The 22,580-nt window shown below is 43.5% G+C and overlaps 3 protein-coding genes and 1 pseudogene across 3 annotated transcripts; 3 read left to right on the top strand and 1 right to left on the bottom strand.

The window, feature by feature from the left end:
- Nucleotides 1–824: 824 nt before the first annotated feature.
- Nucleotides 825–3,479, bottom strand: LOC131285616 (sialin). Its single transcript, XM_058314475.1, has 4 exons — nt 3,186–3,479; nt 2,090–2,335; nt 1,180–2,025; nt 825–1,112 (listed from the first exon to the last, which is right to left on the bottom strand). The coding sequence occupies exons 1-4, from the start codon at nt 3,477–3,479 to the stop codon at nt 825–827; spliced, it is 1,674 nt and encodes a 557-aa protein (XP_058170458.1).
- Nucleotides 3,480–4,914: 1,435 nt separating this feature from the next.
- LOC131285615 (uncharacterized) lies at nt 4,915–10,618 on the top strand (annotated as a pseudogene).
- Nucleotides 10,619–10,628: 10 nt separating this feature from the next.
- LOC131285613 (uncharacterized) lies at nt 10,629–14,365 on the top strand. Its single transcript, XM_058314474.1, has 7 exons — nt 10,629–11,022; nt 12,365–12,421; nt 12,487–12,584; nt 12,645–12,757; nt 12,838–13,436; nt 13,506–14,068; nt 14,174–14,365. Exons 1-7 carry the CDS (start codon nt 10,629–10,631, stop codon nt 14,363–14,365), a joined length of 2,016 nt encoding a protein of 671 aa, XP_058170457.1.
- A 1,575-nt stretch (nt 14,366–15,940) lies between these two features.
- Nucleotides 15,941–18,507, top strand: LOC131285612 (transmembrane protease serine 9-like). Its single transcript, XM_058314473.1, has 6 exons — nt 15,941–15,947; nt 16,732–16,757; nt 16,829–16,941; nt 17,020–17,618; nt 17,686–18,245; nt 18,319–18,507. The coding sequence occupies exons 1-6, from the start codon at nt 15,941–15,943 to the stop codon at nt 18,505–18,507; spliced, it is 1,494 nt and encodes a 497-aa protein (XP_058170456.1).
- The last annotated feature ends 4,073 nt before the right edge of the window (nt 18,508–22,580 follow it).

Genomic DNA, 22,580 nt, shown 5'->3' with positions numbered 1-22,580 from the left:
TTATTCTTAGTTCATTGGCGATGAGTTGCTTAGGAGAATCGCTCACTTTTACCCCAACTTCCTTTATCTGAATATCGTTGAAGCCTTTCTACCAACACCTTGCTGGTCGGTACGGGAAGTGCAAACGACTCGACACGACCCGTCAGTCCCCGGGCCCAAGTGGCAGGCTGGATAAAAGAAACCGGCGATGGTTTCAAGATACGGGACGTTATCGCAAAATGGTATCGAAATCAAATAAACATAAATTTCCGCAATGTATGATGGGCATAAAAGTGTCTTTTACTGCATTTGAATATTTTATCGTGCCATCCAGCCTACCGTGGAAGGGAAAATAGGTGCGTTTCTTGTCGTGCTCGTGTATGATTTGGTGTTGCTCTTAAGGTGTAGTACACCTTTTCCTCGTAGGTACTAACCCGTTTGTCGAGGCTTGTGGGACATATGCACGGTTCGATATTTACGTTCGTGTGGAAGGAAATGAAGTTACATGAATCGCAGCTTCACGCGCTTCCGGGTGGGAGTTTGTGGACATTCTGCATTATAGATGCTACCCGTACATCGAATGTGTCACTTGCATATGCATGAGAGGGTTCCTGGAAGGGGCTGACCGCAAAGCTTCGTGATGTGGTTTCGCCACGTGCTTCGAGATTGGTTTCGGTGTCTCTAAAACCCGCAAGCAAACAAGCAAACATCAAGGATCCCCTTCCAGACACCGGCTTATTATGGCACACTACACTAGTCGCGTAGAGTTCTGCGCGAATTTATTCAAACTCAAACTTTGGCATCAAGAGAAACAATTATGTGGTTCAGATTCACTAATACTGTCTTCAGACCGAGCTTAGCCTCTCAGCCCGAGGATGTCCGGCTTCTTCGTGTTTCCCATTGCTATCCTGTGGGACATCAAGATACATCCGGTACGCGGGATCTTTCGGACCCTCGGGGTTCCCGGTGGCCTCCTTAAGTCCTTCTAATTCGTCAAAATCGGCGTCGGCAGTATCGTCGTAGGAGTTCCAGGGTTGTAGTGTGGAATCAGCGAACACCATGTAGAGTAGCCCGCATACAATCAGCATGGCGGAGGAGATGAGAAAGATGATGCGCCATTGCTCAACGGTGTGCTGATGGAATACAAGTAGTAGATTAACAGGAGGACGAAGGTACTTGACATATACGGTGTGAACTTACATTGCCCAACATTCCCACGATGATCGGTGAGATGAATCCTGGGATGACGGTGATCATCCCACTTACACCGAGCAGGATTCCCGCGTATCGGGGACTCATGTCGACTAAGCTTGCGAGCGGACCAGTCGAAACGGCCCCGTGCACTGCGGTAGCGAGCGTTAGGAAGATGATTGCCATCAGGGAGTTACATCCACTGTAGGCCAGGGCGAAGACAAACAACCCATTCACGACACAGCACATCGTACCGCCCATCTTGCGCACTCCTGTCCGGGACATAAGTTCACGCTTCAGCAACCGATCGCCGAGGAGTGAGAAACAGTACGCGAACAGCATCCGACAGAGGTGCGGAATGCCCGACAGGAGTCCGGTCATCTCGATGTTCCAACCGTGCACGTTGTTGAAGTACGTTGGGGCCTGCGTCATGAGCGTAAACAGTCCCCATATGCCTCCCCACTGGGCAATGACGGTGATCCACATCGGTTTCGAGAGCAGAATCGCCTTCCAGGGTGTGCGTTCATCGCGCGAGTTCTGCTGCTGATGGTTTGCCGAGTGGTCACTGATGCCGAGCGAACTTTCGATGAACTTGCGCTCGTTGGGATGGATACGCGGGTGTTCGGCCGGTGAATCGTACACCAGATACAGCCAGGCCACGTACCATACGGTGCCAAACACGCCGCAAAAATGATACACATACTCCCAGGACGACCAAGAGATGATGTACCCGAACAGTGGGAAGTTGAGTGCGACTCCGATCGAGCTACCCAGGTATGCCGTAACGAACTTGCTGCGTTCGTTGGGGGGAATCCACTGTCCCGCCATGTGGTGCATAGCTGGCCATGCCAAACCCTAAGGATAACATTGTTAGTATAAGAACATCTCTCCAAACCAAACAATCACCCTAGAGACGTACACATATCAAACCTTGTAGGACACGCAGGATCACCAGTACCCGATAGTCCCAGTAGGAGGCGATGGGCATCAGGAAGCACAACCAGCATCCGATCACATTGCTTGCCCCAAACACGAGTTTCGTCCCGTACCGACGGGCCAGTATTCCTCCTGGTATTTGCGTGATCCAATGTAGCCAGTAGAACGCACCGAGTACAAGGCCCTGCTGATAGTCGTTCCAGTCGAAACCTTCCCTCTGGGGATCGAGCTGCAACAGCGAGAGATACGATCGACAATCAAACGGTGTTTCTATGCTAAAAATATGCTTCTTGCTATCGCATCTCACTGCTTATGCTTCCATCTATCATTACCCACTCATTTCTAATCGTGGCCGCAAAAACCACGCTTCGTTACGAACACAGCGAGTTAAGAGTGAAACGTTAAAAACCTCCGCTACAGATAACCGGCTCACGCCGGACCAGATGATCCCCGCCGCAGAAGCGAACCATTTACAGCGTGATTAAAGTCTATTTTGATTAGCCACACTTTACAAACGGCCGGTACCACTATCGTCGGCACGTTATGGCTGCACTAATGGATTGCGGAGTCAAGTGGCGTGAAATTTATTTACTGCCAGGTCAACAAGCGCTTCGTGCGGGCATGGGCAAAAGCGTAAGGTGCATCGCACGTCGGTCATGGTGCAACCATTGCCAAACGGTCAAGAAAGGTCAAGTTCAATGCCGAAAACAAGCTCAAGCGTATTTATGGGTGAACTTCCGAGCCCGGTAGTTGTCTGTTCCGCATCAAAACAATAGTGTTGTGCCCGTCAACAGCACGCCCTACATCGTTGTTGTCTTTGCAGGATTAACATACCGTATATCTTTACGGGCGACATTTATTGTGTGTGGCGCGCGCGTCCCCGTGATGGATTAGCGGCATGACTAAGTTTATTTCCGTTATGATCTTATCTACCTGTCCACTTTGGCGCCACCGACAACACTTATCATAAACACCTCACATAAGCGGTCCAATTAGATGAGATACTAGGGCATGCTGACCTTAATTTGGTTACTTCTCGGTTGGAAAGTTTACCTTAACAATATGTTGGTGATTCTTACCTTCAGAAACATCAGCAGCAATTGCTCCGGCGATATGATCTTACTCTCACGCGATCGCAACAAACTAAGTCCCTGGTTTAAGGTGGAGGTGTCTTCCGATTTTTCGGAGTCGTTCAGCGTAACGTAGCAGGCATAGTCTACCTTTGTGTTGCCAACGAACTCCGTTTCGGACTGTTTTATCATCGCGACGATCGTGATATTGGTGTTTATCCGGATCATGTAGTTGACCGCAAAGCCGACAAACACCAAATACCAAAGGGTGGTCCTGGCACTGATACCCCCTTCTTTTGCCATCTTACTACAGGCAAGTAATGAAATGCGATTGTAGGAACTTTGGAAGGATTGAACTTGACTAGACACAAGGCACAAATACACTCGATCGTCCTAGGACGCGCCAAGGAGCATTTTTGAAGCTATTTGTTAAAAAGACCGAACAACGATCTGTTCTATTTCTTGAACACCGCTACGGAACAGCGTTACCCGTCCGCTAGAAGCACTTCAGATCAACTGAGAAGTCGAAGACCATCATGGAACGGCCGGCACGAATGCTCGCGTTGTTGATTTGGCCGTAATTGTTTGGCTTCTTGATCCTACACGCCAGACCGTGCGTCGAGAAGATAAGCGCACGGTCTTAAGCACGGTGTTCATCCACTGACAGTTGACTAATCTTGACCGCTACTGCGCCGGTCGGTTCCTGGTTCCTTGCCGCGGCACCGGAGCGCATCGTATCATCTTCCCTCTGATAATGGAGCGATTGGATGAACCGGAGCGGGATGTTGAACTGTGTACTTTAAGGGGAGTGAATTGTTGCCTGTGATTGTTCTTCTGGTGTTGTTAAAAAATAACGAAGACACTGATAACGCACCATCAGCGTAGATCGTGCCGTCATGGGAATGGCGTTCAAGATTCCTGCAATTATCGGAGATCAGTTAAGTTTGAGACGATTTTCACACTTAACTAGTACAAATCTCCACTTGTAGTGATCAATTAGGACTGTTTATAATTGATGTAATAATACAAGATAAAATTGAAGCACGAACTGAGTTAGAATCAACTTTGCTGACATAGTTAGTATGACTAAAGTCTAGCCACAGGGAACGATAGACGGTATATATTCCTTCCGGGTGATGGACATCCTTGATGGGTTAACCATACCTTCTTGATCAAGAGCACTATGCTATGCTATGGTAAACCAAATCAGGTGTAACGCCAAACTCATCGAATTATGCTGCTCGGGTTGTACAGGTCGTTGTACCGCTAGTATGGTGTATTGTGTATAGCCAAGAAAGAGCTTATGAATGAAATAAAAAAAAAACAACATGTCGAACTTGTTCGACACTAAGTTTTTTGTTGTGCAGTTAACGAAAGCTTTGTCATACCCACTCATAAAACCAGTTTCTCCTGTTAATGCCGCTCAATCCTATGGTCGCGATAGGTTGATTTAGGAAAGATACTTCAGTATAGCGTTGACCATTCTGCGTTGAAGTCCACATGTTTTCGGCACATTTTAACAAATGATTTATTTACTTCAAATTGTGCTTTCAACCGTAGCATTAGCTCGCGGTCAGGCGTTTCTAGACTCTCCACCAGAAAACTTCATTGAAGGAAATTCATTTGATGGTAAGATTTAACAGCCAGTTTAAGCTAGATATACGGTATTAACGGCTTTTCACGTTTTCTTACAGAATGTACCGTTCGCTTCAAACCAGACCTATCGAGTTCGTACGGTATCACAGCAGTTGGAGGGGAACGTGCCTTTCAGGGAGAATTCCAACATATGGCCGTGATTGGGTGGACTCGTTCCGATGGCCAAATTGACTGGCTGTGCGGGGGAAGCCTGATTACATGGCAGTTTTTACTGACGGCTGCTCATTGCGCTACTGATTTGGAAAAGTGCGTACAATCGAGACACGTGATAATTTAACGGGTTGATCGTCTATATCATTTTCAGCATTCCTCCGGACACGGTACGCCTTGGTGACACCGACCTAGGCAGTACTGAAGACGACTATAGTGCCGTAGAGGTACCGATCGAAATGTTCATCAAGCATCCGAATTATCGAGCATCCCGAAAGTACTACGACATAGCGTTGGTAAAACTGATCGAGCGCGTTTGGCCCTCCAATGCGGTTTGTACTGCTTGCATTTGGCTCGAGCCGGAAGCTCCGAGTGTGGAAATGGAGGCCATAGGGTTTGGTGCCCTCGGGTACGGCGAAACAAATAGTCCCATTCCTTCAAAAAGTGAGGCTTTCGGCGATTGCTGCAAATGAATGCGCCCGACGTCTGTCAATTAATAGCCGAAGTTCACCCGAGGGACTGCGTAGAGATCAGTTTTGTGCTGGTAGTCCAACGATGGATACCTGTGCCGGTGATTCGGGAGGGCCAATTCAAACGGGACGGTCGGATCTGTTTGGAAATCTGTTTCCGCTCATTGTGGGAGTCGTTTCGTTCGGATCGCACTGCATCGAGGGATTTACGGGAGTCTACACACGTGTGAGCTCGTACATAGATTGGATCGAGCGTGAAGTGAATCAGTCGCTCAGTTACGATAGTTAGTTCACATCAAATGCGACCGAACGATAAAGATAACTGTGAATGTATTTCTTGATCTCTATCTCGTTTTCTTACAGTTTGCACTAGCGTAAATGCTTGCGAACGCAATGGCGATGCTTCCGTTACGTCAAATTTCCATACATCAATACCATGGAACCGATTCGGTTTGCTCTGGGATGAGTCGGACAGCAACATTCATCAGTGTGGAGCAGTGCTTATAGATTACCAGTTTTTACTAACTTCGGCAGACTGTGTGTCTTCCAGGAGAGGCTATCCCAAATTCGCTGCTGCCACTGCGACGAACGAACGTGTCCCGGTGAAGGATGTTTTCGTTCATCCACAGTTTAAGCCAGGGAAGCCGGGTTACGACATTGCTTTGGTCCAAATGTCGAAATACGCAAATCTGGTCGACGCATTGCCAGCTTGTGTTTGGAATTTAAACCGCGAAGGCGCGTGGATTAAAGAACCAAGTTTCACTGCATCGATTCCAGACACAAGTTATTATGTGGAGCTTTTTGATAGCAGTAAGCGTATCTTGACCCGTTCCCCTTTGTCGGGTGAAAAGTGTTTTATCGGATCATCACAAGCAACTCCCGGTCTGCAATGTCTCAGCCGAAACGTATCTTTGGTTCCAGCCTCATGCCAGGTTAGGCATAGCATATTTCTCTTATTTTCTAATGGAATTGTTTTCTAATCGAGCTATTGTCTTATTTCATTTCTATTCTTCGCAGCTCGACTACGGAGGACCCGTGATGGCAAAACTGGATGAAGGAGAGTATCGAGTGTTTGGTGTTCTGTCACGGATGTCTCAGGGTTGTGGGAACGATACAGCCTTTTACGATGGATAGCATAAGTTGAAACGCGTTGAACGCCTTTGTAAACTCCGTTATCGCGTCTGGAAATCGGAATATGACATCTTGCAATCCTTCATCGCGTTTGTCACCGTCATTAATGATTCTTTAAACTCGAATATGATACTTGTAAACTTCATTATCGCCCTGTCAGATTGGAGGCCGGTTTGTTTTGGGTTTCATAGATGCAAATTGTGTACACATACATATATAGTCAACCATTCGAAAAAGACGTTACTGTTCACAAATTGTATCCACGCTGTGAATCAATTATTTTAAACGATTGAACGGTTCTATTGAATATCTGTTATGGAAATTGTATATTGTGGTATACACAAATCATAGGAGGGCCCATAGAAACGAAAATGTAAGATTTATTCTTACCAATCTAGTAAGCTTAGATGTGCTGCGGTGAAGGTAATTGCAAGTGAGAATTTCAGATTCCGTGATAAACAAGCTCAGCGAAGGAGAATTTGCCCACTGAGGAGTAGTGAATTGGCCTTTTATTCCCCATTGAAACTGGAAAAGAAGTGTTAGAAAAGAATGACGCGTTGGAAGCACTGGTCCTGCTGGGTGCATATATAAAAACAAGCATGGTGTCAGCTCAAGACGATGAACAGCAACTTTCACTGCAACGACGGCATTTGATGAAATCAACAAGCAACGAACAAACCTACCGCTTTCTGAATGAGCCCTCATTGTTCGAAGACGAGAGCGGTGGATGGCCCGGAAACACGGGCGGGTAAACTTCTACCTTTCCCAGGTGCTGACGGGGCACGGCTTTTTCCGCCAGTATCTCGCAGCCAAAAAGTTTACCCAATCCCCGGGCTGTCCGGCCTGCCCTGACGCCGAGGAGTTGCCGGAGCACGTGGTGTTCCAGTGCCCCCGTTTCGCCGGGGTGGGCTAGCGGCTCCTGTCTGGACATGGGCTGGCAACCGTTACCGCCGACAACATGCACGAACACCTGCTCTATAGCACGGAGGCCTGGGATCGACTGGAGGAGGCAGCAAGAATGATCTGTTCCGAGCTCCAGCGGCTCTGGACCACCGAGAGGGAAGCCATCGCGGAGCGGCAGACGGCAGCGGCCAGGCGGCGAGCAACGGAACAAGCAGCGGAACGGGCAGCGGCCCAAGATCGAGCGAGAACGAGCAGGTTCGGTAGTGACCCCACGCTACGGGCTAGGATCCAGGCCATGGACCCGGACACGCGGTTGGCCTTCCGGCGTAGAGCAAGGCAGCTTTTGGACAGCATCAGGCAACTCCGACGACGCCAACAGCGGATGCCAACCGGGGTTTACGCCAGCACCATACAACGCAACCTGGCGCTTCTGCGGCTTCATGACGCGGCCCCAATGCACCAGGACGCGGCGCAAGTGGCTCTAGACGAGAGCCTGCGAGAGGCGAGACGCCTCCACAGAAATGCCCGCCAGCGCCAGGCATCCCGAGCGAGAGAACGATCCCAGCGCGGGAATGCTTAAACAAAAAAACCGAAAGGTTGAGGTTTGCTATTTCGACCAAACTATAGTTTTTATTATATTCTGCAAGGATTCAAAGGATGATTTGATAAATCACGATCGTACGATCGGCGATTGGCTGCGGTGACCTATTAAGTTGTTTGTCAGTGCTGGGGTTTCCGTCAGCGACAGCTACATAGGAACATCTCGATATTGTAAAAGTTTCGATATGCGAGTTTGGCATAAACGTGAGCCAACACTTCTTTTCCAGTTTCAATGGGGAATAAAAGGCCAATTCACTACTCCTCAGTGGGCAAATTCTCCTTCGCTGAGCTTGTTTATCACGGAATCTGAAATTCTCACTTGCAATTACCTTCACCGCAGCACATCTAAGCTTACTAGATTGGTAAGAATAAATCTTACATTTTCGTTTCTATGGGCCCTCCTATGATTTGTGTATACCACAATATACAATTTCCATAACAGATATTCAATAGAACCGTTCAATCGTTTAAAATAATTGATTCACAGCGTGGATACAATTTGTGAACAGTAACGTCTTTTTCGAATGGTTGACTATATATGTATGTGTACACAATTTGCATCTATGAAACCCAAAACAAACCGGCCTCCAATCTGACAGGGCGATAATGAAGTTTACAAGTATCATATTCGAGTTTAAAGAATCATTAATGACGGTGACAAACGCGATGAAGGATTGCAAGATGTCATATTCCGATTTCCAGACGCGATAACGGAGTTTACAAAGGCGTTCAACGCGTTTCAACTTATGCTATCCATCGTAAAAGGCTGTATCATCTTCACAGAAATCACACCACATATCAAATGGATGGAAGCGATAATATTCAAAAAATTGCATGAACGTCTTATATTCAGTCCATAGCGAGGTCAATGCCAGCTTGTAGAAACTAAAAGTAAAGTTGAGACAGTAAGACCAGTCTTGTCAACCTTGTTGTTGCTACTGAAACCAGTTTCATTAAGCCGTTTGGGTATTCTACTTTGACGAGCTTTCTGCCTTTTATCGAAGGAATCCCCATATTGGATGGGTGGTTGTGTTGAGGTAAGATACAACGGAAAAAACCTGTTCCTAAAGAATACAATCCCAGATGAGATCAGTAATAAAATGGCAATACGCACTACACCGGCAAACAAGTACATGTGGAGTGCAGATTTTCATTTAGTTCGTGTCTGATCATTGTGACGGAGACAAACAATCAAGTGTCTGTTTGCTTAAAATTATCTTCACAAATTTGTGCAAATGTTACTCACACTGAAAATTATCACAGTTTTCCAGTTAGTGTCAACGAGTGCGTTTGTGTTAGGCAGTACTCCTGTTGAACCTTCGGGTTCATTTTTGGATACTCCTCCAAGTGATTACAACGAAAGAACAACATTGCGAGGTACACACAGAAGCAAATGGTGAAATGGCACATATGCTCGAAGATTGATGAAAAATTATATATTCCATGTATAGATTGTCCAACAAGGTTTTATTCCAACGTTGGGGACTTTCTTGGACCTTACTACGGCTATGGAGGAGTACGTGCGTTTCGTGGAGAGTTCCAACACATGGTATTATTGCGTTAACTTCGAAATGCAAGTGATTTTATAACCGTGTATCGTGGTTTCACAGGTGGCGATCGGTTGGACACGTTCCAATATATCTGTACAATATCTCTGTGGTGGAAGTTTGATAACCAATAAATTTGTGCTAACCGCAGCACATTGTGCGGCAGATTCAGAAAAGTAAGCACCATTTACGATAATCAACTAATGATAAGTTATATTAAAATAAACCATTTTTCTTGCTTGTTATATTTTTGAAGCATCCTTCCCGATACTGTGCGTATTGGGGACACCGATCTAGGGAGCACGGAAGACGATGAATTTGCTCAACAGATCGGGATCGCTCGTTTTATTAAACATCCTCAGTATAGGGCCACACGACGTTACTTTGATGTAGCGCTAGTAGAATTGCAAAACCCAGTCACATATTCAGCAGCGGTGTGCAGCGCATGTTTGTGGCGAGAAAATTACATTCCCCGGGAACGAATGGATGCGATTGGCTTCGGGGTAACCGGTTTTGGTGAAGCGCCCAGTCCAACACTGCAACGAATGGAGCTAGATGCGATCGACCGGAGCAATTGCTCTCAAAGAATACTAACAAACCGTCGCCATATGCCAGACGGCTTCCGGAACGATCAGTTCTGCGCGGTTGGAAATGGTATGGATACGTGCGAAGGAGACTCTGGTGGTCCAATAGGTGTGAAGAGGGTGGATGTCGGAGGAGCAGTTATCCCATTGGTAGTCGGAGTAGTATCTTTTGGTACTCCATGCGTTGATGGATCTACCGGTGTGTATAGTAAGATAAGCGAATATGTAGACTGGATCGAACAAGTGACGAATGCTTCATTCGACTATGGAGGCAAGTACTTTGTACAATATTCACTTCCAAAAACTCACGATAAACGAACTTTTTCCATCGACACAGTGTGCACGAGGTCATCTTTTTGTCCCGTGCGAGTTCGGAAACATATTTCGGTGGAGTTCGGTGACAACTACGCCATGAATCGCTTCGGTTTGCTGTGGGATGAGGCCGACATATATTCGTTGTACGAATGTGGAGCCACGTTGATCGACCATCAGTTCCTGATGACATTGGCATCTTGCGTGACGTCAAGCAAGGGATATCCGAGATACGTCGCCCAGAGCAATGCAGAGCGAGTAGCCATCACAGATGTGTACGTGTCGCCAAAGTACCGTCGAGATAGTCCTGCGAACAACATTGCATTGATAAAGATTGAGAAATATGTCAACACCAATATGTATCGACCAGCATGTCTTTGGAATCGAAATATCGACGGAGAGTGGTCTGGTGATTCCATTTTCAGCGCATATGGACCAGCTGTGACTTATGAGCCAGGATCGAGATCAAACGATATTACTATTTTCGTCAGGGGTAGGAATGAACATAATTGTGAAAAAACGAACGCAAGTGATGTGGTTTGCTACAAGAACAGCGTTAATATATTGCCTGGAGTGTGCGCGGTGAGTTAATGAAGAAGTATAAACTAACGAAATATATAATATTAATTTAAAAATAAATTGAATATAATACCCATTTACAGATGGATTATGGTGGACCGGTCGTTAACGGTACCTTGTGGGGATTGCCTGTGTTTGCTTATGGCCTAGTATCAACGTTGAGTAAAGACTGTGGATCAAACTTGTATGTGACCGACGTGACTCCCCACATCGAATGGATTGAGTCTATTATCATCGGTAGACGTGACCAGTATCTTGTGTTTTCAGATTGAATAGATGAATGAAAAAAAAAAATAGGACGACACAAAGAGTTGATATAAATTAACGCTATCGGTTTTGTTTTCTAAATTATGAATAAAGTTGTTTTGCAATAAGTTTGATATAGAAAAAAAATTTGAAGTGTCATAAATTGTTTCTCTATACCAAGTGAAAGATCGAGTACTTTTAGTAAGATTATCACCATTGTTGAAGATACCAGCGATTGGTAAAGAATCACTTTGTTAGTCGGCATCTCGTTTAGATGTAATATCGTAAGATAAAAATAACAGAGGTACCCAATCATCATTTGCTGTAACTTCAGATTGCTTAGCACACATCACTCTACAGCAGAAAACCAGTGTAGATCAGATGGCGATGTTTACGGAGTTCAAATTTACTGCTGAGAGTTCCAACATATTGTATGTCGTTGCATACCATTCCAACAGATGGTTACTACAGAAGTTCACAGACAGTTAAATGGCCGCATTTTGTTTACCTACTTAAAAGGTCATTATCACCTTGTGGAAACCAAAAGTGAAGTTGAGTCTACACAGTTTGTCTTAAACCTTGTTTTTTGTTGCTAAGCCATAAAACTGGCTTTTTGTTTCTGTCCCAAAAACCAGTTTCATTGAGCGTCTGCTGTCAGACAAATCTTCGTTATTGGGTTTTCATTCAGGCTTCCGAACGCCTGTTCTCTAGTTCGTCTACTTCGGTGCGATATTCGCGCAAGGCAACGGTAAACCTGTTCCCAAAGAATTTACAACCAGAAATTAATGTTATTACGATGACAAAAGACAACGTTGTTGGCAGACAACCCCGTCTGGGGATCGGATTTTCGGTTAGTTTGTATCGAGACGTCGTGACGGACACACCCGGCTTGTTCGTTGTTCGGCTTAAAGTTTAACAAAGATCGTCAAATATGTTGTTTGTGCTTAAACGCATTACTATTTTTTGTTTTGTGTTCCTGAATTGGTTTGCTCGCGGTCAAAATATTGCAGAGCCATTGTTTTTTGAGACTCCTCCAAGCGATTATAACGAAAGAACAACACTGCGGGGTAAGTAGAAGCAGAACTAGTAGATTCAAAGAAACAGATTGATGAATTAATTCTTTTCGATCAAGATTGCCCAAAGCGGTTTTACTCCAACGTTGGTGACTTTCTTAGACCCGTTGGAGGCCTTGGAGGGGTGCGAGCGTATCGTGGAGAGTTCCAACATATGGTATTGGTGGTTTAACATAAAAGTGTGAAAGATTTTAAATCTTGTATGCTGGTTTCACAGGTTGCCATCGGTTGGACACGTTCCAATATATCTGTACAATATCTCTGTGGTGGAAGTTTGATAACCAATAAATTTGTGCTAACCGCAGCACATTGTGCGGCAGATTCAGAAAAGTAAGCACCATTTACGATAATCAACTAATGATAAGTTATATTAAAATAAACCATTTTTCTTGCTTGTTATAATTTTGTAGCATCCCTCCCGATACTGTGCGCATCGGTGATACCGACCTCGGGAGTCCGGAAGACGATAACTTTGCTCAACAGATTAAGATCGCGCGATTCATTAAACATCCTCAGTATAGGGTCTCGAAGGCTTATTTTGATGTAGCGCTCATAGAGCTACAAAGACAGGCCACATTTTCAGACGCTGTCTGCAAAGCATGTTTGTGGCGAGAAGATGATGTTCCCCGAGAGCGGATGGATGCGATTGGCTTCGGGGCGACAGGCTTTGGCGAGGCGCTTAGTCCAACACTACAGCGCGTGGAGCTAGATGCGATCGACCGAAGCAATTGTACTAGTAGAATAACAATAAATCGTCGTCGAATGCCAGACGGATTCCGGAAGGACCAATTCTGTGCTGCAAGCAGCAATATGGACACTTGCGAAGGAGACTCTGGTGGGCCAATCGGTGTGAAGAGGGTGGATGTCGGAGGAGCAGAGCATGCTCTAATAGTTGGAGTAGTATCTTTCGGTACTCCATGCATCGTTGGATCCACCGGCGTTTATAGCAAGATAAGCGAATTCGCGGACTGGATTGAACAGGTGACGAATACATCATTTGCTTATTCAGGCAAGTACTTTGTGCAATATTGATTTTCTTAAACACTAGAAAGCTCTCTTATTACTTTTATCGTCGCAGAATGCATCAGGTCATCTTATTGTATAGGGCGAGTTCGGAAACATATTCCTGTGGAGTTTGGTGACAACTACGCCATGAATCGCTTCGGTTTGTTGTGGGATAATACCGAGACATCTTCGTTGTACGAATGTGGAGCTACTTTAATCGATCATCAGTTTCTGATGACATTGGCATCCTGCGTGATGTCCAGCAAGGGCTATCCAAAATATGTTGCCCAGAGCAAAGCAGAGCGAATAGCCATTACAGATGTGTACGTGTCGCCAAAGTACCGCCGAGATAGTCCTGCGAATAACATTGCATTGATAAAGATAGAGAAATTCGTCAATATCAACAAACTCCGGCCAGCATGTCTTTGGAATCGACACATCGACGGAGAGTGGTCTGGTGATTCTCTTTTCAGTGCCTATGGACCTATTGTGACCTATCAGCCAGAACGTTTGTTGACAAACAGTACTATTTTCGTCAACGCTAAAGGTCAAAGCACATGTGACATGGACAAGACGGATGCAAGTGATGTGTTTTGCTATAAGAACAGTGTTAATTTGGTACCTGGATTTTGTGCGGTGAGTAAATTAAAAATAATTAACCAAAGAAGTACGTACGTAAATGTACGTCCATTTTACATATCCTAATATATTTTATATACTATTTTTCAATTCAAATTTCAGATGGACTATGGTGCACCGGTCATAAACGGTACGTTATGGGGGCAGTCCCCTGTGTTTGCTTATGGTCTAGTATCAACATTGAGTAAAGACTGTGGATCAAACTTGTATGTGACCGAAGTGACACCCCACATTGAATGGATTGAGTCTATCATCATCCGCAGGCGCGACCAGTATCTTGTGTTTTCAGATTGAATTTGAGTACTAGCATCCAGATTATATTATTTATCATGCAACCATATAGAAAAAACTACAATCAAATTGTTTATGTTTTGACCTTTTATAATGGTTAATCTATTTCATTAATTGTCTACAGTCCTTTTTATGCTTGAGTACATTAGGTGTAAGAGTAAAACAGAATAGATTTTAACCACAGTTCGCAAGAACTGCACAATAGACAAACAATTTAAAAACGTATACACATTTGATATTGATCCTAGAACCCAAATCAGGCGACTAGCATAACTTTTTGAGAATTATGTGTCTATGAAATTCACCAATTTCAACATTCTTGTCTTTTGGCGGTCAATATTGTCCTTGGCAGTTTTTGGAATTGAAAATAAAATCTTGAAAGTTATAAAAAGTGTTGGTATTGGGTAGTTTTTTATATGCCGACCAAAAAATATATTGACGGATAGAGTCGAACTATTTCTGTGTTTTTAAACATTCCGGTTTTATAAATTTTGGTTTACGTTACATTACGATTCATGTGATTTTGGTTTAAGATTAAATATGAAGTAGTAGAATATGTATTCTAGTACACATCTCAGGTCGCCAGTCAAATAAATATAATCTATTGTATTTGACGGTTTCTTTTCGGTTTCCAGAAAACAGAATCGCCTTATAACACCATATGATTGTAGCTGTGTTATTTACGCCTTTGAAATTCCATGAGAGTTTGAATATCCATTCACAGAATTTCGTACGTTAAAATGCAACGATTCTTTTCGGTTTCCTGTGGGATGACCCAGATACGTATTCGTTGTACAAATGTGGAGCCATCGATATTTAGTTTGAAAAATTTGTTATCAAGATCAATCAATTTGTTGATCAAGAGCCATTCATAGGTCTGTACACGGTGTTGTATCATCAATGGGTAATGAACGAGGTTCAAATTTGTTTCTAATGAACTTAATCCGCGACAGCTGAGCGATTACGCTGGTCAGAAAATCGGTCCATGAGCACCGGGGTTCACTACCTTGACGGCGTGAGTTCGAATCCCAAACGAGACCGGACCCTACCCTGTTCGAGGGAACTGACTATACACCTACACAAAGTGAAACTTTCTTGTAAGCCATTAACGGGCAGGCATGACCAATTTTTTTTTTTAATTTTAGAGACTTTGACCTCTTCGGTCAATCATTCGTCTCTACCAGCACACGAATGACGGCATGACCAAAGATGGTCGTTACGCCGCGAATGGGTGAAGCATGCTAAACTCTCTTTTTCTGGGGTTAAAGTAGAATGGTTTCAACAAAACCACTCCTAATCTTCCCCTTAACGTAACTTTACTGTTACATAAATAAGTTAATAAGTTAAATTAGCTGCCATGAAGATAAGTTAGATTTTTTTTTTAATTGAATAAAGTATTTAGGTAAATTTAATCAAATCAAGTCCTATGAGTTATGTGAAAATGTAATGTAAATAAATCCCCATACTTCTGCAGGGGTCGGCAAAGTCCGGCCCGCCAACTGATTTTATCCGGCACATAAGAAAATTTTAGTGCTTCATGCAAAAAATCTAGCTCAATTTTTATCGGAATGGTTCACGATGTCGGGTTTGTTTTCTTCCCGATAATGAAGATTACAATTGTTTAACGAAGTGAAAAAAATTAAAATTCAACGAAAATAAGCATGAAAATACAAAAATACCGGTAAAATTTCAACAATTTAACTTTTAACACTTTTATATAACTTTACCATTTTGAAACTTGATACTCCATTCAATAGGGTACTTGAAAACATTAAATCTACGCCATAAGCGCTTTTGGTTTACTTTTAATAGTCCGGCTCTTTTTAGGAAATGTATGCCTACCCCTTTTCTAGAGTGTAGCATGGAGTGATGACATCGATAGTTCTTTTTATAAAAAGACAGCTTGGAATCTGTTTTCAATTACACTACACTCACATGGTGCCGGTGATAAAGAACAAAACACAACGCAATTAACTCACGGGTCACCCGTGCAGTGTAGAAATGCGAATAGTTCGTGTCGAGCCGCTGGGTATTAAACACACGTTGTGGTTTTTGTTAGACGTATCTTGACAAAATAAAGAGAAAAAAATGGCGTGGTCCATTATAGAAATCTTAGCTTTCCTGTGTGTGTTGTTGAGCTCTACTGCTTTTGGGCAAGATTCTAAGGAACCTGCTTTTTTCGATACTCCTCCAAGTGATTATTATAACCGCTCATCGCTCCGTGGTAAATAGATGGGCCAATGTTGATTACAAACAAATATTTTGTTCAATATATTTGAATTCTACTTGCGGTATCCTAGATTGCCCTTCAAGATTTCACTTCTATCAATTCTACCAAACACCATACGTCGGTCCTGTTAGTTTTTGAGCATTTCGTGGAGAATTTCAACACATGGTACAACGTTGATGTTACAAATGCGTGATTGAGGTGATATTTTCGGATAATTTAACATCCTGACGTTTCAGGTGGCGATCGGCTGGACACGTTCTAACGGATCAATTGACTATCTCTGTGGTGGAAGTTTGATAACCAATGATTTCATAATCACTGCAGCTCACTGTGGTGGAGATTCAGAGAAGTAAGAAAGGTTTATAAAAGTCATAATGGTAACAGATTGGACAGCTTCTAGAACCATTTTGTTGATGTCGTTTTGCAGCATTCCCCCTGATACGGTGCGCATCGGTGATACTGATTTAGGAAGTCCGGAAGATGATGAATTTGCTCAACAGATCGCGATCGCACGATTCATTTCACATCCACAGTATCGGGGATCCCGCAGGTACTTCGACATAGCGATAGTTCAACTCAAGGATCCCGCCACATACTCGTCGGCCGTGTGCAACGCTTGTCTGTGGCGTGAACTTGAAATCCCCAGTGGCCCGATGGATGCGGTAGGGTTCGGGGCAACCGGTTTTGCTGAAGCGCTCAGTCCTACGCTGCAACGAGCGGAGCTGAATACGATCGATATGACTAATTGCTCTAAAAGAATAACGCTAAACCGTCGTCAGATGCCGGACGGGTTCCGAACAGATCAATTTTGTGCCGTTGGCAATAGCATGGACACGTGCGAGGGAGACTCTGGCGGACCAATAGGTGTGAAGCGGTTGGACGTAAAAGGATATGTTTTCCCTTTAGTAGTCGGTGTGGTGTCGTTCGGTACCCCGTGCACGGTAGGATCGACCGGAGTATACAGTAAAGTGAGCGAATATGTGGACTGGATTGAGCAGGTGACGAATACTTCGTTTGACTATACAGGTAAGTGATAAATATAGTATAGCTAATCGTTGCGTACCGTGCATAACAATTTTCCCCATCTTTGCAGAGTGCACCACCTTGCCTCGTTGTTCCGGAAGAGTTCGTCAAGAAAGTCCGGTAAACTTGGGTTCAAATTTTGCACTAAATCGCTTTGGTTTGCTCTGGGACAACGTCACCACGTTATATGAATGTGGAGCCACCCTTATCGACTATCAGTATTTCTTAACGTCGGCTTCTTGTGTTACATCTAGCAAGGGCTATCCACGGTACGTCGCACACAGTGGTACAGTGCTCATTACCGTAGGAGATGTGTACGTCTCCCCAAAGTACCGGCTGTGCAAACCGGAGAACAACATTGCGTTGATAAAGGTGGCAAAATTCGTCAACACCAGAATGTTTCGTCCGGCGTGTCTTTGGAATCGAAACATCGATGGCGTGTGGCCCAGTGGCCTACAGTTTAGTGCATACGACACGCGTCCTGAGCATGAGATACATTCCCGTCCACGAGTCAATACTACCATCTTTGTCGATGTCGAACCAGAACATGAGTGTGGCATCACAGGTACTGGCACGAACGATGTAGTTTGCTTTAAAAACAACGTTAATCTGATTCCTGGAACTTGTACGGTAAGTTCTGATTCTAGACGATAATTGTTTCGGTGGGATTGTAATCTTTCTCTTTATGTTATCTAACTTCTAGATGGATTATGGGGCAGCAGTAATCAATAGCACAAATCCGCGAATGCCAATGTTTGCATATGGTGTTGTATCAACGTTGAGCAAAGGTTGCGGTTTGGATTTGTATATGAACGATATCACACCGCACATCGAATGGATCGAGTCTATTATTGTGCACAGGCGTAACAAATTCTTGGTATTTACGAATTAAAACAGTCCGCAAGTCGAAATATTAACGGTTTTAACGGAAAAAGGGATTAAGGGATCTAGATCTCTCGAATTGATATCGTAATTCAAATAAAAAATATTCTCAGCAACAAAGTGTGGATATTTCAAGAACTTTTCCTTTGGTATCATGTGCGTATGGTGAAAGTATGCAGAAGACAAACCAACACCTACGAGAGTAAATGTAGATTTACTGTAGGTTATGACATTAAGCTTCTGCTTATCCACCTTAGAAATTGTCGATTTCACTTGCTCAAATCTTCCGCCTTACATTTCAGCAGAAGTGATGATCGGGAAGAAGAAAAAGGGCGCATTCACGACGGCGTTTAAATTTATTGACTGACAAAAACCACCATCCTATCCTGTTGACTCGGTTCCACCCCGCTTGATATGGTGGTTTAGAATTCAATTCCGTGGACCAAAGAAAAATATACTCCCTAGCAGCAACCGCCTCGTCCGACGCGTCCTGTGACAAACTCTTTCGGCCATCACAGCAACGACGGGGCGTACAAGATGGAAAAAACAAGGAACAGTCCTCCCTACAATATTCACTTAAAATGCACACAAATTTTGCTACTCCGCTGGGACAGAGATGCGAGATCGACCGGCTTCGTATTTCGACCCGTAGCGCCCGACATTTGTGGAGAGCCAGAGTTATGGTGGAAATAAAATTTAATATGGTTACAAATTTGGTAGGATATTCATTCCTATTCATAGCATTTTTGTAGCAGACAAAGAGGTACTATCGTCGGAAAAAAGTGTAGTTGTTTTTTTCCGGGAGCTCCTTCTTCCTGTAACGACGGAATCCTGAATAATGCAGTATCGAAAAGAATAAATCAAATATCAAACGGTGTAATTGATTTGTTTTTGAGATGGTTTGTTACATTTATGGGTGAGAGTTTGGTGTACCTTTTCCTATTGTGTTTCCTTGCGAGGGTTTGCCTTAAAGAAACATCAACATGGAGATGGTGTTAGAAATACTATTTGATGTGACGTATGTAAACAGATTAGGGGATTTCATAATGTTGGCCTTTGAAGTGCAGTTCTCAATATGTTTGTATGATAAAAAGTTGTAGATTTGGTTACTGCAGGTAAAAGAACATATACATGAACATATACATATAAGATGTAACTCCAACAATACAATACCACAATAATTCTTAAATTTGACGACAGTTAGTATTTACTAATTTTGAACCGAGAAACGCTTGCGGTAAATCTAACAGAAGGTAAAATTCTTCAGTAGAAACTCTAATGGTAGGTTTCTTTAAGTTTATATTTTCTCGACAAGAGCTCGGAAAAGACAACTTTATTTCCTACGAGAGCATCTTGAATACGGGCACGGTTAATGGAGCAAGACGTGCGAAATGACATAAAGAGATCGGTGAATAAATAAGGATTCAGGTCGATTTTTTTTTGTTTGTTCGTTAGATGTAAGACTCCTCCCACTTTTAACACCAGCAACGCCGATTGATTTGCGTTTGCAGGATTGTTTCATTTTTTTTATCAGCTTTCTTTTTTACCTTAAAGCGAGTTGTTTATTGTTATCTTCAAATTGTCAGCTCAAGCCAAAATCAATAAATTCAAGGAAAGCGATATCTTTCGGTTTGATGTCGAATTCGAAATGAAGTACATTTGTAAATACTTTTCAGTACGCAGCGAAGAAGACTGAATGATTCTCAATCCGTTGAAATACATAATATCGGTGTGTTTTCTCGTTTTCTCAGGTCAAACTAATTCAGGCACTCCTCCGCCTGCGCCTGACCTTGTGCGCTTTTCCAACCGCCGTCTGCATTTGCATAATTAATAGACATTTAATTACAATAATAACAAAATTTATGGTGAATTAAACCCTATTTTCACACCCTCGAAATGGCCTCCGGGTGGCACGCTTTCCATTGGGGGGCATCGCTGAAGAGTCATCGCATTTCGCCCTTTCCCCTACCGCTCCAGCTCGTTGGCAGTTTGTCACCATTCGCTCAGCTGGTGGTAATTTATTACCGAGTTGAGTGACAGGGTTCGGTTTCCCGGGGCTAGAATTTATGCTCTACTACTACCAACCGGACATATTCTCGGCCCCGTCGATGCGTACCGAAGGTTCGTGTCCTGGTGTTCTCGGTCAAATCTCTCACCGGACGAGAGTGTTTATCGGGCCATCCTTAGGAGGCAAGGCTAGTGGGCATTTGGCCCGACGGAAGGTGTGCATCGAGGACATTATTTACACCTATTGTTTGCCCTAATTTATGTGCATTGTCATTGGCGGTGCTGTGACAGTGTTTTATGTGGTTGACCCGTGGTGACCATCCCGATCACAGGATCGATGGTTTCGGAGCAGGTCATCGAGGAGAAAAACAAAACAAAGTAGCCTCATTTGCATCGTTATCAGTGGGTGGCCTACGCCCCTTCGTGTGCAGTGTTTATGGTTCATTTAGCGGGTCCGACACTGGCACACCGTCGGTACTTTGCACGGGAGGTGTCAAAAACTTAATTTAGCTGAAAGAGCAGTGAGTGGTCATTGGCGTGCCTGGCGTGCTTTGCGTGTTTGTCTGCGCAACCTGAGACGAGCTGTAAAACTACCGATAATTAACATACCGCTGGCACAACGGGAAAAGAAAATGTCATTGTCTATTACTAATTTAATATTTATAGTATTTTTGTATAATGTACAATAAAAAATAAATAAAATGTGCAATATCTCTCATAATTTCTTATCCAAATTTTATCAAATTTAATAAAATTATTTTCTGAATTCTCGATGTTCCATAGTGTGTTCAGTTTATTATCGAAGAGTGCACTGTCCAACCCATGCAACAGGACACTGAAGGATGTGCTGATTTTATCTATCTATGTAAATTTTATTACCTCCCCATTATCACACACGTTCATGCGATATGTGAATTAAAAATCGGACATTTTTCTTTTTGGTTTTGTACAAAGGGCACAAAAAGGAAGGGAAAAGAACGGAATCAATTGGATGAATTTTCCGGCACTTAAACGGTGAAGCAAGGTGTGAGGATTTTAAAATTTCGAGCGAAAATAAGTGACATCTGATGTTACGCACAACTCACGGGGATGGTTACGGACAGGCGCTCCCACAAGTAAAATACACTATGACCCTATTCTGCAAATTTAAAGAGGATTTTTTTCTTTTTTCTAATTCTTTTGTTCTATTGCTAACGAAAATAGGTTATGTATGACATAACTTTTTCCAGTTGCAAATCCAATCCGATCGCATTTTCAACATTTATTACTTTTATTGGATTGTGCCTGTCAAGACTATGGAGTGATGTGTGAGCATTTTACCACAATTGAAAACTGGGGTATGTCCATTTTGAGCAGAGCCTAGAGTTTTGCTGAAGTTAGACGTACATCTAATAAAGGAGCCTCCGGGGAATGTTTCTTTTTAAAATGCCCCGCACACAACGAGGTCATATTTCATAGGGAACGAATTAAATTTTCTTTCCACACTTGGGCTGCTGGCGTGTCCGGCTACGTGGCTACCCCGGTTTACGTTGGTTTTTAATCAACTTCTTGCGAAAAACTGTCAGAGTTTTTCAGCTGCCTCCCAATCAAACCGGACGAACATGCTTGACGTCAAATTGTTATTAGTAAATCCGAGGGAATCCTCTTCTGGAAGTCGAGAAAATCGGAGATATGCCGTTAGCATACATGCAAGTGGATGTGTGTGTGTGTTTGTTTTTATGTATGTTATCACCTCGAATATATCACTGCCAGTCGGTGAAGAAGCTACCTTTTTCCTCTTATGATAAGTTACTCCCTTGGGTGGACTTTGGACAGTGTTTTTGGAACTGAACGCAAGCACGGGAAGGATGGCTACAATTTTCATTACCATTTTCCATCAAACATCGTTGGTTTGGTTTGATTTTGGGGTTGCATAATAAGAGGACATATCTTTCGTGACATCCGAATCGGTGTAGGACGAAGATGAATCGATTACTCGCACAAGAGTCAAAGCTATTAGAAAAGACAAACATGGGACGAAAAAAACGACATCATTCGCGTACGGGCACAATGTGTGGCTACTTTGAGCGAGGAAAA

The sequence above is a fragment of the Anopheles ziemanni genome, chromosome 3 (assembly GCF_943734765.1).
Source record: "Anopheles ziemanni chromosome 3, idAnoZiCoDA_A2_x.2, whole genome shotgun sequence".
Taxonomy (NCBI): Eukaryota; Metazoa; Arthropoda; class Insecta; order Diptera; family Culicidae; genus Anopheles; species Anopheles ziemanni.
This window is presented reverse-complemented; position numbering and strand designations above follow the sequence as displayed.